The sequence below is a fragment of the Protopterus annectens genome, chromosome 3.part0, assembly GCF_019279795.1.
Source record: "Protopterus annectens isolate FY-2018-M chromosome 3.part0, PAN1.0, whole genome shotgun sequence".
In the NCBI taxonomy this organism is placed as follows: domain Eukaryota; kingdom Metazoa; phylum Chordata; order Ceratodontiformes; family Protopteridae; genus Protopterus; species Protopterus annectens.
Genome location: NC_056731.1, coordinates 1,340,501,052 through 1,340,519,148, shown reverse-complemented (window position 1 = coordinate 1,340,519,148; position 18,097 = coordinate 1,340,501,052). Strand labels below are relative to the sequence as shown.

The following is an 18,097-nucleotide window of genomic DNA, read 5'->3' as shown; positions in this document are numbered from 1 at the left end:
AGTTATAATGAGTCTAAATGATGTAGTTTCTTGTAGTAAGTAAATGTCTTATTTTAGAAGGCATAGAAAATGAAACATTTATTTAAATGTTTTTGAAAATTTACTTAACAGCAGCATAATAATCTGTGTTAAAAATTTGTGTTCCAAACATATACTTTACTATAACTCATTTAATTCATCTGATTGACAAGCATAAATAATCTTATAACTCTATTCTGGAAGAAATGTCATGTGATATATTTTAAAGCAGTAGGTTAGCATGATTGTAAAATCTGGTTACTAAAATGTGTTTGCTGTGCATTATTTTGTATAAAGCAGACAGATTTATTCTAGGGACAGCAAGTAGGATAGTGCTCAACAAAGACACAACTCAGTGAGATCAGATATATATATATGTGTGTGTGTGTGTGTGTGTGTGTGTGTGTGTGTGTGTGTGTGTGTGTGTGTGTGTGTGTGTGTGTGTGTGTATGTATGTGTGTGTGTGTGTATGTATGTGTATGTGTGTGTGTGAGTGTGATGGCTTTTTTTTTTTTTTTTTTATATAATAATGCAAGTGTTTCTGAGAATCTGCATAACTATCCAATATGATTTATAATAATTTCTATGAATACAATATTTTACTCTATTGACAAAATGAATGTTTGTCACAAGTTTTAATAAGTTTCCTGCCAAATTGTTAAGGGAGACAATCTGGGATGTGGGCTGTCTCTTGCACAGTGTCCATGAACTACTTCAAAAGCTTCAACACACAGAATTCTCACAGAGAAACTGAAAGCAGTTAGTATAACCTCTGACCTAGTTATCATACTGACACACCACAGATTCAGGAAAAATACTCTATTCATAAAATATGTCAGTTATGATGAGTTTAAATGATGTAGTTTCTTGTAGTAAGTAAATGTCTTATTTTAGAAGGCATAGAAAATGAAACATTTATTTAAATGTTTTTGAAAATCTACTTAACAGCAGCATAATAATCTGTGTTAAAAACTTCTGTTCCAAACATATACTTTATTATAATTCATTTAATTCATCTGATTGACAAGCATAAACAATTTTATAATTCTATTCTGGAAGAAATGTCATGTGATATATCTTAAAGCAGTAGGTTAGCATGATTGTAAAATCTGGTTACTAAAATGTGTTTGCTGTGCATTATTTTCTATAAAGCAGACAGATTTATTCTAGGGACAGCAAGTAGGACAGTGCTCAACAAAGACACAACTCAGTGAGATCAGATATATATATATGTGTGTGTGTATGTGTGTGTGTGTGTGTGTGTGTGTGTGTGTGTGTGTGTGTGTGTGTGTGTGTGTGTGTGTGTGTATGTGTGTGTGTATGTGTGTGTGTGTCTGTGTGTATGTGTGTGATGGCTTTTTTTTTTTTTTTTTTTAATAATGCAAGTGTTTCTGAGAATTTGCATAACTATGCAATATGATTTATAATAATTTTTATGAATACAATATTTTACTTTATTGACAATAATGAGTTTAAGTAAATGCTCATATATAAACAATTCAAGATTTTTTTTTTTTGGAAGCTGTTAATAGTTTTCACATGACAGAAAATAGATGCATCTTAATATATGTAATGTCTGAATCATATTAGCCAAAGTTTTTGATTTAAATGAATGTTAGAACCTAATTTTCTCTCCTCTTGATTTCTAACATCAAGATTATTTGAATGCTATTTGAATATAAGTGTTATATATTACATAGATCTATATAGTAGCATGAACAGTTTTTAAAAAAAGGAAAAAAAAGAAAAAAAAAATAAGTTTATTTTAGTTTATATGATGCTGTTTTACCAAATGTGTAGTTTTGTCTTGATAGATAATTGAATTGAAAACTGTTAACCTCAGTTAAATATAACTAGTATTAAATTGATAAGGTGGTAGCTGAGGTACTGCTGCTTAGGGTAGGGGGTTAACTTGAGTAGTAAATACTACTCTAAGTTGGAGTTTTCAACTCCAGGCTGGATGCAAGGTTTAATCCTTACATTATTTTCACTTGTTCATTGTTATATGTATATAGTTTTAACATCCACAATATATTCTGTACACTCATTGTCACTACAAACAAAATTGAATCCTATACAAAATCCCATAAGAGATTTAATAAATACAGCTATATTTAAAGGTACACCTAAAAGAGGAGATGTAACATTATTTATCTTGTTATTTGTTATTTCGATCATAAGATTCTTGAGTTTTAAAAATGCCAAATGACATCTTTAAAAGGAATTTCTTTAAACATTAATGGATTGAATAATCCATGTAAAAGGGCAAGCCTAATAAGATACATTAATTTACACAAGGCCAATCTAGTCTTCCTGCAAGAAACCCATCTCTTGAAAAAGATATTGATAAACTAGCCACTAATAAGTATACAGTATTGGTTAGTTCAGAGCACACTCAGAAAAAAAGAGGAGTGGCTATTTTATGGAACAAAAGTATGCCCATTCCTAAAACCATTAAGTCTTATCAGGATGACAAAGGAATGTTTTGTATGGTTACAATACAAATTAATGGGATGACTTACACTTTAATTAATGTATATTGGATACCTGGAATTGGTATTAATACAGTGAAACATCATATTGATAAGATCATATCATTCTCTATAGGGATATTATTTTAGCTGGTGATTTTAATTGTATACTACATGAAAGTGATACTACCACTATAAGGAAAAGAAGAATTACATCTAATTCAAAACATTTAAATGATTTTGCTAATTCTTATCATTTGAATGATATTAATAATCAGATAGATTCAAAATCATTACCATACACCTTTTTTCTAACAGATACAAAACTTATTCAAAAATAGATAGGGTCTTTATTTCTAACCAGATGGTAACAGATTTAATTAATTCCAAAATCATTTCATGTCCTATATCTGATCATAACTCAATTGTTTTTGAATTCATGATAAAAATACTCATAATGTTCAGATCAAAAGGATACCAGCATACTTAACTCAGCTAAAAGACTATAAAGAATATATACTTTCAGAAGTACAACATTTTCTAGACATAAATAATACTCCTGAAGTCTCCATTGTCTATGTTTGGGATGCCTTAAAATCATATCTATATGGACAAAGTATCAGATGGTATAATAATAAAAGGAAATCTTGGGATAAGGAATTGTTAGATATTCAAAGTAAATTAGACTCTTATAAACATAATAATAAAGAAAATATTATGGAAAAGAAAGTTATTGAAGAAATAAACAAACTAAATGAGAAATACAAAGACATTTTAACTCATAAAGTTAAAATAACTTTAGAGAAATATAAGTTTTTGTCTTATTCAATAAGCCCCAAATACTTACATAGACTTAAAAATAAAACAAAAAAGATTGAATAAACAAAACCATATCAAAGAAATCTTTTCTCTAAGGAAAAAGAAGAATGTTTCTAGTATACCAGAAATACTGGATGAATTTAGAAATCACTTTCACAAGATTAATCATAACAACATTAACATGGAACCTAAAGATAAAATAAAGGAGTTTATAACCACAAACATGAATAAAAAGCTTAATAAACAACAGATTAAACTATTGGACAAGAGTATTTCATATACAGAAGTTATTACACAAATAAATAAGCTTAAATCAAACAAAGCACCGGGTAACGATGGTATTATACCAGAGATATATAAAATCCTTTCTAAAACTACATATTCATTAATACATAAGGTTCTTATTTTGGCCCAAACTGAGTTAGTAACCCCCCCATCTTGGCAATATACATTTATTTCACCAATTTTAAAACCTAATAAAGATCCAACTAGATGTTCTTCATATCGACCCATCTCATTACTTAATGTTGATTATAAAATGTTTATGAGTATTTTTGCTGATAGATTGAAGACAATCATCCCCGGCATTATAGATATAGATCAGACGGGCTTCATTGTAAATAGAAATACTTTTGATAATATAAGAAGAACTTTAACATTAATTGATTTTGCAAATAGGAAAAAGAAAGATTTAACACTTATTAGTCTTGATATAGGTTCAGCATTTGATTCAGTAAGTTGGGACTATCTGTTTATCTTACTGAAATGCACAAACTTCTCTGATGCATTTGTAAATTTAATTGAGCATTTATACAAAGGAACACTGGCTTATATTAAGGTAGGAACATATGTTTCACAAAAAATACCCATTCTTAAAGGTACAAAGCAAGGATGTCCACTTTCTCCACTATTATTCACTTTAGTAATGGAGCCTTGGGCTAATTTGATTAGGAAAAGTACTGACATAGAGGGTTTTGAAATAGACAAAAATACAACATCAAAAATTCAACTTTTTGCAGATGATGTTCTAATTACATCAGCAGGATCTAATTCTTCTATGCAGTCTTTATTTGATAAAATGATGAATTTTAAAAGTATTTCTGGTTTAATATTCAATGAAGAAAAACTAAAATACTACCTATATATACACGAAAAATATTCTCATTAGTGATTTTACTAAATATGTACCCAATTCAGGTCAGATAACTTATTTAGGTATAATACTATCTAAAGATATTAAATCTATTATATACAATAACTATAATACCTGTTTTCTTAATATACAAAATCTTTTTAATACCTGGAATAATATGTTTTTTTACTATGGAGGAGAGACTTACAATTATTAAAATGATAATATTCCCCAAGATTTTATACTTAATACAATCAATAATACTTTCACCTACAAAAATAATTATCAAGAAACTGAATACACTAATGTTAAATTTCTTATGGGCACCTAATAGACCTAGGATTGCATTAAAGAAACATACTAATAGCTGGTCTCAAGGGAGTATTTCTTTTCCAGACTTTAATTTATATATTATCTCTTCTATTATAAAAGTTATTACTTTATTAATAGATCAGTCATATATCACAAAATGGAAAGATTATTGGGAGCTAATTAGTATGCACTTCATGAAAATCTCCTTAACACATAAAAATATGATTGTAAATAACTCCATGTTGTGGTTGCTAAAGGAATTTTGTACTTCACCTATTACACCTAAACATATGGTTTGTTACCCATTAAATATTATTATTAGTTATCGTAACTTTATATTCATGCACCCTAAGTATAGGGAATGGAATTTTATTGTATTCCCTATAATGTATACTCAGGGTATGCTTATGTCATCTACTTCTGAAGGAGCTCATTTAGCTATAGATAATGATCTAAAGTACTGGTATCAGCTGATATCTGATAATAAAGTTAAAAATCTAGATTTCTTAAAACAAGAATTTGATCTAAGAGAAACTTGCTGGTTAGAGGTTCAGATCTTTAGACAACATCTCATTGATAGAATAGATCTAATGTCTATAACAGTTAAAGAATCTATTCCAAAACTGATTGATTACTTGATATTAAATTTACAGCATAAAGTTTCTGATAAAGGTAAACTTTCATATATACATAAAATTATCAGACAAGAAACTTTTACAGTGTAGATTCATACTGGAATTATTTCACCTCTATTAATGGGGACCCACCAACTCAACAAGATAAACAATATATATTGGAATCTGCTTATAGAACTACATCTTCCATTGTCTGGAGACTTTATACATGGAAATTTTTACATAGATCTTTTATACACCTTTGATGATGAATAAAATAAATAATAAAGATAATCTATGTAAGAGATGTAATGTAGAAATTAATGCTGACTGGGCTCATATGTTTTATGACTGTATGAAGTTGAAAGAATACTGGAAGTCAATTAATGAATTTTTGCAGGCTCTTTTTACAGATAATTTCATTATTTCTAAGTCTCTTATATTATTCAACACACCTGTACCTCAATGTGTTAAAAAGATTAAGCTTCCCTTGTTATGGTCTATCCTAGCAGTGGCCAGGAAAATAATAACTAGAAATTGGATTTCAGATACACCTCCTTCGTTCAATGAATTTAAAAATGTTATGAATATAATGTGCCATATGGAAATAAGTACAATTAGAATGAGAACATCTAGAAAAACATCATATTATATTGTATGGGATAATTTACAAAATTTGTTAAAAAAATTCTAATTTCAATAGCACGGTATTTTAGTTTAATTAATTGATCTGATTGTAGTGGATGTCTTTGTAAATACTTTAGTTGTTTTGTTGAATATTATAATAATACCTATTTTTAATTACTTGTATAAAATTGTTATGATATTTCTCTTATATGTTAAAACAATAAACCTGTTTTGAAAAAAAGAAAAAATATAATAGTATTAGCATTAACATGTTCTTACAGAAGCAACAATTAGAAATTAATTACAGACTAAGGGTATACAAATTATGCATGACAATAGAAAAGATTTAGTGTAAGATTTGTATGAAGAAGAATAGAAAGTACTAGTAGCACATTGAAAGCTAGTCAGGGTTAGTGCAGGGGCAGAGCCAGTGAGTTTTGAGGTGAGTTCTGAGGTGGGATTTGAAACAGGGAAAAGAAGAGAAAGCAGTGAGGTTGTCAGGAAGAGAGTTCCAGGCTTTACCTATTGTGTTTGAGAACAAGGATTTGCCTGCCAAGTTATTGGATTTGCGAGTTGATATAAGACATTTGTTAGAAGAACGTAGGCTTTTAAGGTTGCAGTAAGGAGTGATAAGGGAGGTGAGTATAGGGGTGTTAGTGGGTTTGTAGAGGATTTTATGGACTAAGGATAGCTGGTGATATAAGATCAGATTTTGCAGCTCAAGCCATCCTAATTGCTTTACGTTTATGCACTGGTGGGTTCTAAAAGTAGAGCCAGAGGCAAATCTGGCAATTCTGTTACAGGCAGCAGCCAGTTTGCAGAGGTTAGATTTGGACAGGTATGTGTAAATAGGGGAGGCATAAAGGAGGGAAGAAATCAGATGGGTATGGGCAATCAAAGTTCTGTAAGTGGAGTAAGGAATGGTTTAATTCTATACAGGGAGCCTAGTTTTCTGTTAACTAATTTTATGGAGTTGTTGATGTGATAGTCAAAGCATAAGTTATTCTCTAGCTCTACTCCGAGGAGCCTGGTAGTGGGGTCAGGTGATATGTTAGTGCCATTACTAAACAAGACAGAGAAGTTGAGAGGAGAGGATTTTCGGGTGGGAGAGAACAGTAACAGTTTGGTTTTCTTGGGGTTTAGGATTAAGCATCATTGTAGGAACCAGGTTTCAACAGTTTGGAAAGTCTGTTGGGTGATAGAGTGCAGTTTGGAGGGGGATGAAGCAGAACAAATCAAAGTAGAATCATTAGAGTATTGTATACAGGTTGCAGAGGAAATACTGGTATGAAGATCATTAATAAAAATAGAAAACAGCAGGGGGCCATGTATAGAACCTTGTGGTATCCGAGGGTAATGGGCAGGTGGTTGGATAATTTACTGTGCCAGAGCACTGCCTGTTGCCTGTTATGAAGATAGGAGTGGAACCACATTATAGCTCTTGAGTGTAGTGAGAATGTTTTAAGTAAATTTAACAGTATCTGGTGATTGACCATATAGAAGGCTTTGGATAGATCAATAAAGAGAGCAGAGGTAAGGATATTATTATTTCGATTTTTGTTGATACAGTCAGTAAAAGAAAGGACGGCTGAAGTGGTGCTGTGGAAAGGTCTGAAGCCATGTTGACAGTCAGTAAGTGAGTTGTTATTCAACAGGTGATTAAGAAGTTGTTTTTGTATGCATTTTTCCATGATTTTAGCCAGGGGGGAGAGTAGGGCTATGGGTCGGTAGTTTGAGAGTTCTGTTGAATTTCCACCTTTATGCAGGGGAATGATATGTGAAATTTTCCAGACAGAAGGAATACAGCCTATGGTTCTGTTAATCAGAATGGAAATGGGATAGGCTAGTGGTTTGGCTGCAGTTTTTAAATACTGAGCAGGCAGAAGGTCATCAGATGGAGAGGAGGCTTTATGTTTGTGGAGAAGAGAATAGATAAGTGATGTAGGTACTGGTTGTAGTTGAAATGTGGGAATAGAAGTGTTAGGGGAGGTGGACTGAAAGGTGCTATCGGGGGATAATTGATTAGCAAGAGACTGGACAGTTTCAGTAAAGAATGTATTGAAGGCATCAGCGGTTTGTTTAGGGTTGTTTTGGGAAGTGCCTATGGGGCTAGGGGTGTCAGAGTGGCCAGGTTTTAAGAGACTCTTTATTCCTGCCCAGAACTTTTGTGGATTTTGTTGGTTAGTTTGCTGTAAATGGCAGTAGTAGTTTCTTTTATCTAGAAGTACTGCATTTTTGGTGGAGTTTCTGATTTGTCTAAAGTTAAGTTGGTCAGTGGGATCTTCAGTGCTACGGTACTTGGTCCAGAGTTTGTTTTTCAGGATAATTTTAGGCCGTGTTTCTTTTGAGAGCCAAGGAGCAGGTTTTGAGCTTATTCTAATAGATATTAAGAGAGCATGAGAGTCTAGAATAGAAAGGAACTTGGAGTTGAAGTAAGCTACACCATCATCAAGAGGCAGTAGTTTAAGAGGGGACCAGTTGCAAACATTGAGTTCTGCTAGGAAGCTTTCAGAATTAAAGTTTTTATTTGTCTGACCATTTTGTATTTAGTTAGGTTAGGGGTAGCAGTTTTATGTCTGATTAGGTAAGTAAGAGCATGGTCACTTAAATCATCTGGTAGTGTACCTACTGTATAAGTATGTTGGTGACTGTTTATCAGAATCCAATCCAATATGCTTTCTTTGTTGTTAGATTTGTTAGTTCTAGTTGGGGCAAGAATGGTTTGAGAAAAACCATGAAGATTTAGGAGGGAGGGAGGGTGCAGACAGGTGCAGGTTTTCCATTCTATATTGACATCACTCAGGACTACGGTTTCTTGAGGGAATTGAATAGCGAGCCAGCTAAGGATCTCTTCTAGGGTACTAATGTTATTTCCATGGGGGGGGGGGGGTAGGTGCAGATTATATAGATGGATTTGAGGGAATTAAGCTGGAGTTTGGAGATAAGGATTTCAGCATTACTTACAGAGGGAGGTTTTTCATGGATGACAGTCATTTGCAATCTGGTTTTATAAAGAATTGCTATCCCAGCACCCTTTTTGGCTTTGTGATCTAGTCTGAAGATGTTACAGCCAGGGGAAGTAATCTCCCTGTTTTGGGTTGTTGGTTTGAGCCAGGTTTCAAACAGGCAAAGGGTGTCAAATGAGTGTCTAGCAGTGCATGGAGGTGGGCAATTTTATTATTAATGCTACGGATGTTAAGGTGAGCTATAGAGAGGGAATTTGGGGGTTTGGAGGATAAGTTTCAGTATGAGGGTGGAGGACAGAGGGGGTTAATAGTAGCAGTGTTATTTGGGCCAGGGTTGGGATGAATGTCACCTGCTAGAAGGGAGAGAAGTAATCTTATTTTTAGGTTAAAGGGTTTGGTGAAGATGTGTAAAGATTATCTGTATATGTGATTAGTGTAAGAAATGTGGAATTTCCTGTGAAATTTTGCAAGAAGGTTGTTGGGAGAAGAAATAATGTTTGAGAATGGATGGAATGTGTTTTTGGAAGGTGAGTTAGTATGCTGAGTGAAAATGTATGGTTCTTTGAGTCTAATTTGTTCATATGAGGTCAGAAGGTAGAGTAGCATAAGGTAAAGAAAAAGTAAAAAAGGAGGATATGTTTTAAATAATTTGAGGTTAGAGGTGGAGGCATAGTGATAGGATCGTATATGGAAGAAAAATTGGGAAGTAGAAGTGTAAAAGCAGATAGGAAGAGTAGAAAGAATTTGTGTGTGATTTAAAGATATAGGTGGATGGGTAGTGGTTGAGCTAGAGGGGAGGGAGGTAGAGTGTGGTTGGTGAGCTAAAATGGGGGAGTGGTTAGAGAGGTATAAGTTTAGAACCACTGGTGGTGAGTGGGAATTGGGGGTAAGGTAGGGGAGCGGAATGAGCCCGCAGGACGAATGGAGCAGGTTAGAGCAAGTAAAGGATGAGAATCACAGAGACAATCAGCAGCAAGAGGTAGTAGAGGAGTTCTAGGAATTCCAGGTGAATGGGCAAACTACTACAATAGTTAGGTTACAGGGGATAGTGGTGAGGGGAAAGGGGAATGTAGCTAATAGAGGGGTAAGTACTAGACAGTCAGATACAGAGAGGAGGGGGAAAAGGGGAGAATGAAAGTAAACAGTAGTGAGGGTTTTGATACTGGAGAGGGGAATAAGGGATATAACACAAGCAAGTGAAGGGTGTCACCTAGAGGTCAGAAGGTAGATTTAAGTGAGTTGGTAGGGTAGAGAAAAGCAAGTAAGAGGTAACTCAGTTCTTAGTTACAAAGGAAGAGAAGAGTTACTACATTGGGGGAGAGCAGGGTCTGGCTGCTGGGTTCCTGGTTCAGGACTGAGTCTTATACAGACACTAGAGAATTCAAACTTAATAAGAGAACAATACAGTAAACAGTTTGGTTGCTGGAGTCAAAATGTACTTCCTTGAATCCTTTGGCAGGAGGGACTTTGAGTTTAGGATGAATGTATCCTAAGGATGCAGTTGAGATAGCAGGATTAATTAGAAGGGGGTGCTTATTGACCAGGTAGGTAGGTTCTCAGTCGTAATGCAGGAAGTATTGCCTATTTATCTTCTATGATGCCATACATTAATTGGTCACATGCTTTATTTCTAATTATATATAAGGAATAATATGTTTAATGCATTCACACTGATGAAGGCTAAGTAACAGTATAGCTGAAACCAGTCTGATTTTTACTCCTTATGTGCTTTTGCACCAAGTAATAAAAAGTTTGTCAATATTGCCACTGCTTGCTGGTGTTTTGCTTTTTGAATTGTCCCAAATTGCTCACTCAAAATTGAACTGCCAAAACTTGACTGACACCCATTCACTCCAACTGAAATACTCAAAGTGCAGGTAACTTCAGGGAAAACAAGAGTGAAGGGTATATTATTGTGTCTATATGTGTGGAAGTATATGTACATGGCTGTAGTGCCATGACTGAAACTACATGAATATCTGTCTAAGCATATGTTTGTATGTGTGTGTGTGTGTGTGTGTGTGGGGGGGGGCTATGTGTCTGCTTAGATGTTTATACTAGGATGGTTATATAGGAAATCATGAGTCTGGTTTTGTGTATGTGTGTGTGTGTGTGTGTGTGTGTGTGTGTGTGTGTGTGTGTGTGTGTGTGTGTGTGTGTGTGCGCACCTGTTGGGGCATGTGTGTGGGTGAATGGGTGTTTCTATGAGTGTGAGCAACCATGGGGGAGTTTTGTCTATGGATGATGGATGTGGATGTGTGTAATGTCTAGGTGAGTGTGAGTCATTGCGTGTGTGTGTGTGTGTGTGTGTGTGTGTGTGTGTGTGTGTGTGTGTGTGTGTGTGTGTGTGTGTGTGTGGGGTGAATGGGTGTTTCTATGAGTGTGAGCAACCATGGGGGAGTTTTGTCTATGGATGATGGATGTGGATGTGTGTAATGTCTAGGTGAGTGTGAGTCATTGTGTGTGTGTGTGTGTGTGTGTGTGTGTGTGTGTGTGTGTGTGTGTGTGTGTGTGTGTGTGTGTGTGTGTGTGTGTGTGTGTGTGTGTGTGTGTGTGTGTGTGTGTGTGTGTGTGTGTGTGTGCATGTGTTCATGTTTGTGCATGGGTGCCTGACTGTTTGTATGCATGAATATGACTGTAAAGGGTGCAATACATGAACTGTCAGGGAGAACAGTAGCACAGTTAGGTCTAACAGTACTAGTATTCAGAGTAAAGACACAGTAATTAGACATTAATGAGGCCTTTCCCACTGTGGCTATACCTATCTCTAAGTCACGTTTTCCCAAATTCACATTTATTAAACAATCTGCATTTGGGCAATTATCATGAGTCATGAAGATTTTAGTGGATTCTAGGGTGGGTGTGTTTACAAACGTCTGCCATTTAATTCTGAAGAAAACTTGACCAAACATGAAACATCAGAACATACAAGTTGAGACTAAGTCAAAAAAAGCACAACTTCAAGAGTCCAGAATCAAAGACGAGAAGTATAAACATACTCATACTCATAAGAATGAAGAGGACCAGTCTCTGCCACAAAAGAAATCTAAAAACATAAATAAAAGTATGCTCATGGCACTGATCAATGGGAAGCTATGCGGAGAAAAAAAGGAACTCCTCTTCCTCAACTCATACCAGAAATGGAACAGAAAAGCAAAACAAATGGAAGCTTTGTAAACATGCTATAGAAATAAGAGACAAAGAAAGAAAGAGAGAGAAATTTGGGCTTCTGTGGCCGAACAAGAGAGGTCCCAAGACTGAGCCTTGTGGGACGTCACTTGTAACTGGTTTAGAGTCTGACATGCCACCTGCAATTGTGGAGAGACACACAGATAGGGGATGTATTGCATGAGAGACTGTAATAATGGCATTTGCTTTTCAACTGGCTGAGGAACTGAATTATATGCTGTTTACCTGTGCTGAAGTTTGAATTATTTACCCAGACTGAACAGTGAGTACCCTGTATAATCTGGTGGAAATGGTATGACAGTGCTGTGGATAACCTCCACTGCCCCAAATCACTGTAAATAAATTACATTGAAACTACATGGCAATTCTTCAGGATGTTTGCTACTATAACAATGTATGCAAATACCTAAGAGGTGCTTGCCTATACCTACTAATGCAACTAAGAAAGAAAAGTTGTAGTCTCTTTCAATTGTAAGGGCATTTCCTAGCAGTATGAAAGAAAAATGTTAAGAATTAATAAAAGAAATAAATTAAATGTTGATCACAGAATCAGAAAGCATTTAAGCAACTTCTTCACTTCTTTACCTGACAAAAATATGAACTATGCTTAATAAGGCACATATATAGTAGAAACCATTTCTTCTGAATAAACGTTCATAGGTCACTGACATTTATAACAGAAAGTGTCTTCTCAAGTAACAAACAGCAAAAGTCTCTATGGTGACGAGCTTCACATTCAAGGAGATAACTGACCGGTGTGGTAAAGAATAAACATGCCATGATAGATGTGTAAGGTGTTTCCTTAGGTAATTTATAATGGGGACAAGGAATAATACAGATCGTCCTGCATCCCCGAAGAGGTAAGTGTAAGAATGGCACATTTGGTGGAGGTGCACAGTTGAAACAGATAAGACAACCATAATAAGAAAAATCGCACCCAGTATGCAGCACATTTTAGCATCAAATGCTAGTTTTTGAAAACTGCTCTTCGAAACTAGAGCAAATGCAGCCACTTATAGAGGCCTTTCCTCTCTCCCAAAGGTGGGGGTGATTTGTTATCTATAGGAGACAAATGCTGCTTCTTAACAGGTTGTTTGAAATGTTTTGCTGTGAGTTTAACTCTCTGAGTACAGACTTTGTCTTCTTGTGTCATTTGAATCATACTGTCAGATTTTGTGGTAAACCTGCTCTTGGATTAACAGTTCTACTAAATTCACTTATTTGGTGAAACCTCTATAGCTGCATGTTAAAACACCTCAGGTTCACATGCTATACCAAGTCGTAGTATCAGATGTCCACAGAGCACTAACAGTGTACAGATATGAGCTATTTTCATTCAGATTTATTCACCAGAAGCCTTGCTTAAATATTCACCATTAATCATGGCTGAAACTACTACTTTCACTGACTGCAGTGTGTTGTGTTCTGAAAGAGCGCCTGGTTCTGTACAACCCAGTTGCATGCTTCTTCCTTGGGATTGTTGGAGGTTTCAAGATTCAACCTAGAATGCTTTCTCTTTTGCTATCAGGCTCCTTACCACTGAAACTTTCTCCCTCCAGTGGTTGAGATAGTCTCACATATTGGCTAGCTTTGAAAGGATGTTGGAAGTACCACTTAATAGATCTTATTTAAGTTTGTTTAATAAAAAAGATAAATAATCTAATAAAATACAATTTCCTACATAATTGAAGGAACTCATTTTGTGCAAGGTGGAATATAGGAACGACCATAGGTATATAATTTTAACCTAGAGATGATTTCATGCTCATGGTCTGTGAGCTGATATCCAGAAATATTAATAATCTTGTTAACTTTCCCATTGGTTAAATGTTATCCATGTTATTCCAGTCCGATATTATAATTCATATTTGACAGCCATTGGCTCGTAAGACTGAATGATTTATTTAGAGAAGGTGACTGCAGACCATTATTGTAATAATGTAGTTTCTATATAGAATGACAGGGACAAAGGCACAGGGGCAGATAAGGGTTTCAAGTGTTCCTGCTGGAGAGAGAGAGATGAATAACTAAATATTTTTTGTGTGTGCGTGTGTATGCATGCATGTGTGTGTTTGCATGACTTCCAACATAACTTGTCAACTTACAAGTAGGTGAAAAAAAACAGGTGATTGAGGACAACTGATAAGGAGATCGACTTTATGAGAAAATTAAATGTAAGATTTTTTTGCAAAGAGGTAAGTCCACCTGCACCCCTAAGTGTGGGGGGTGGGGGCAATGACAGCACCCCCTGAATTTACATATACCAATTCTATAGTTGCATAAACATTAAGAAGGGAGGATTTTTCTAAAAGAACAGAATCACTGCTAGAACATACATAGAAACTACACCAGCAGTCATTTCCTGTTGAAAAAAGTGTCTTTAAGTGTTCAACTTTATCAAAGTAATGCTCATTAAGTTATGAGCTTGTCCAGTTTGCACTCACTAAACAGTAGAGAAATCATCTGTTTCTCATGTCAGAGTGAGCGAGTGAGTGTGTGTGTGTGTGTGTGTGTGTGTGTGTGTGTGTGTGTGTGTGTGTGTGTGTGTGTGTGTGTGTGTGTGTGTGTATGTGTATTGAGCAATCCAGGTTATTTGGATATGGATTTTTTAAGGTCCTGTACTCACTACATTTAAATGGGGGGTACCATGAAGATTGCTGCATGCTCCGATACCTATGTTTTTCCATATTTACTTAACAGATACTGTAATTTTGCTATGACAACACTGTTCCCCATTTAATAGTTCCATCTCCCTTGGCACAAAAAATGTAGTCCCTTCTGGAAAAAGTTATGCCATGCACTTGATAAAAAAGGGGTAACTCAGGAAACACTGTGCTGCTTACTACTTCCTTCTGATTCCTTTTTGACATGTACATGCTGTATAGGCCGTGGTTCCAGCATATGGTATATACCACATGCTGTGGTTCTAGTATATGGTATACACTAAGTCAAAGTTCAAGAAAGAGACACAGAAACTGTACACTAATAATCAGAATGGAAAATGTCCAACTCACTACATAAAACATTTTTATTGAGTACAGTTTTACAGGTGAATGCAAACAGCTACTTTCCCCACGACCATAAGTTTTCATAAATTCAGGTACCAAAATCTCCACTTATCCTTGTGGGTACAACAAATGGTTAAACAATGTTTCTTGAAAACAGCATTCGCTCAATCCAACTTACTTAACTGCAATTTGAGAAATTGTCTCAATTGCAAATATTAGCATCTAGAGATGTTATTTAAATAGGAAGGTAAGCCCACACATGAAATTCCCAAAAGAACTTCAGTCCCTTGCCCCTTACTTATATGTTAGTATTCTGAGGACAAGCAACTTCAGGGAAGACAGAGGAAAGGGAATGCTTAATATTCCGTCTTACTGATGTTCTGCAACCTCAAAGTAGTAATACATAAACTAGGGAATGAAGGGGCGGATCTCCCAGATGAACGGTGCAGGGAGTTCATTCTTCCACAAAAGTAAAATCTGTAGTAGTTGCAGATGTTTTTAGTCTAACAAATGTGTGAAATGCCATTCGGTAAGCTGGATTTAGCAATATATACATGGCTTTGCTTAAACAATCTAGAAATGGCTCACTAACCAAACAAGAGGCAGAACTGCCTGCTGTTACTGTGAAGGGTGAATAGTTTAGGTTGATGTGAGGATTTGATACATAACACAGTGCCATTCCAAATGCTGACAAGAAACAATTTTTTATTACTTTATCTAAAAGGGATAGCAGCATTCTTTCTCATGCCATTACATGTACAGATATTTATTTAGTTCTGCATATTTATGTTGAGATCTCTGGCATCCACCACTGTCCCCGACAGAGTCACAAACATGCCCTCTCCTCATATCAGAATACTATTTGGTGCTTAATCTTTTCCCACACTCTGCCATTTCTCTTTGTTATTTAACGTAGATTACTAGAATAACAAGGAGAAACATAACAGTTTGCTCATGAGATGCCATGCTATGTAAAGGATTCAACGGATAGAAAGAGAAAGTGGTTGGTCCATCCAGCAGTTTGCTGAGAGTGTTACTGCAGAGAAAAAAAATGGGATGATTTCAGTGAAGCTTCTGACAGAATGAAGAGCAAGATTTTTTTTAAAGATGGGGTACGTGACAAAAAATTACAACTATCACTACTACTGCTAATAATACTAATAACAACAACAGTAACAACGCATGTAGCTGATGGTGTTTTGAAGGTGTTGAATGGATTGTGAGTGAACTGACCAGAATGGCTGGAGCAGTATTTGTTTTGTTCTGTTATCCATGTTTCTGTCTATACATTTCTAAAATGTTAGCCTTTTTGAAGTGTAGTGTGTTTGCAAAGATTTATTTTTACTGTTGTGTAATGAAGCCAAAAAGAATTCAGTTGCATTTCCAATACTTGCACTTACTTTAGCAACTGGATTTTGTTTAGCTGGGTCTTCATTTTCTCTTATAGAAACAGGTGGTAACATCCATTGTCTTTTCCATCTTCTCAGACCAGTCTGTTGCGTATAATTGGCAGTTGTATTTCTGCTAATGTCTCTCACCTTTGACAAAAATAACACATACAGACAATTTAATTCCATTTGACACAGTGAGATAATTTAATTCTGTTTGACAAAGTAAAATATTACTGTAGATACTTGATCACATATGACTTTGCAAGATATCTTTTTTACTACAATTTATCATTTCTATTTAAATAAGCATCATTAATAACATGCCATTATGTATAAAAATTGTCTATGCAAGCATGCGAAAAAATTGATAAAATGCTTCACTACGTTTATTTTAGTTACTAAATGCAGTTTAAACATTGATGCCACATACAGGAAATGATGCGCAATCCTTATAGTCAACTGTGATGGACAGTTAATAAAAAAAAACACACGCGCACACATACACACACACACACACACACACACACACACACACACACACACACACACACACACACACACACACACACCTTCCTGGGGATTCATTAACAGCACATAATGTCATGCTAAAGCTAACATGATTGGCTATCTGTGCACGATAAGCAGCAGAACTAATCAACATTTGCAAGACTCTCAGCTGTTCTACATATCAAGCAACGCCTGCTCATGGTTAGAACATATGCTCACAGATACCTTGAGGTGCAGCAGGGCTTGTGTAGATAATGTAAACACAGGATTGTAAACAAGTCTAAGCTCAGTAAGCAGGTATGTGCAAATGGTATAACACTTGATAAGGTAACTTGGAATATATGAAAGGCAGGGAAAGAATAACAAATAATAGTCACTGCTCTGAAATTTATTAGGGACATACCAAATTAGAATGAAGGATAAATCCAGAAATAATAATGGACAGTCAGGAATACTTTTTAAAATGTCAGTAGTATTAACTTGAGATGTTGACAGAATAAGAGTGTGTGAATTAATATAAATTTTCAGAAGTGAAAGAAGTGTACACCTCTAGGCAGTGTCATTATTTATTTAAGTAAAATTAATCACCTTTCTCTGGTGGTCACACATTATTACAAGGGATTAAAAGGGAGGGAGCTCTAATTGGAGTCAAACACAAAAATGTCCATGAAAATCAGGGATAGGGAGGTATGATACCAGTGGTCAAGGAAACATGATACAGCAGGACATTGTATTCAGTGCAGGTAATGGGCATGAAGGAAATTTGGTACCAGTGTCAGGTATTTTAGGACATTAAAGACAGGCAGTACATGGGCGGCCATGGTGGTGCAGCGGTTAGCATTGCTGCCTCCCAGCAAGAGGTTCTCTGGTTCGATTCTCAGCTGGGGTGCTTTCTGTGTGGAGTCTGCATGTCCTCTCTGTGGTGGGTTTCCTCCAGGTGCTCCGGTTTCCTCCCACATCCAAAAGACATGCGGTAGTTGGATTTGACACTCTAAATCGGCCCTAGGTGTGAGTGTGTGCATGTGTGTGTGCCTTCTGTGGAA

At 35.5% G+C, this 18,097-nt stretch overlaps 1 protein-coding gene across 1 annotated transcript in view; it reads right to left on the bottom strand.

Annotated features, from left to right (window-relative positions):
- Positions 1 to 18,097, bottom strand: part of LOC122796738 (desmoglein-2-like) — a 1,262,885-nt gene that overhangs the window by 730,406 nt on the left and 514,382 nt on the right. The window contains exon 3 of the mRNA XM_044065447.1: positions 16,557 to 16,694. Within this exon, the coding sequence (XP_043921382.1) occupies positions 16,557 to 16,694 (138 nt within the window). The remainder of the gene's footprint in view (positions 1 to 16,556; positions 16,695 to 18,097) is intronic.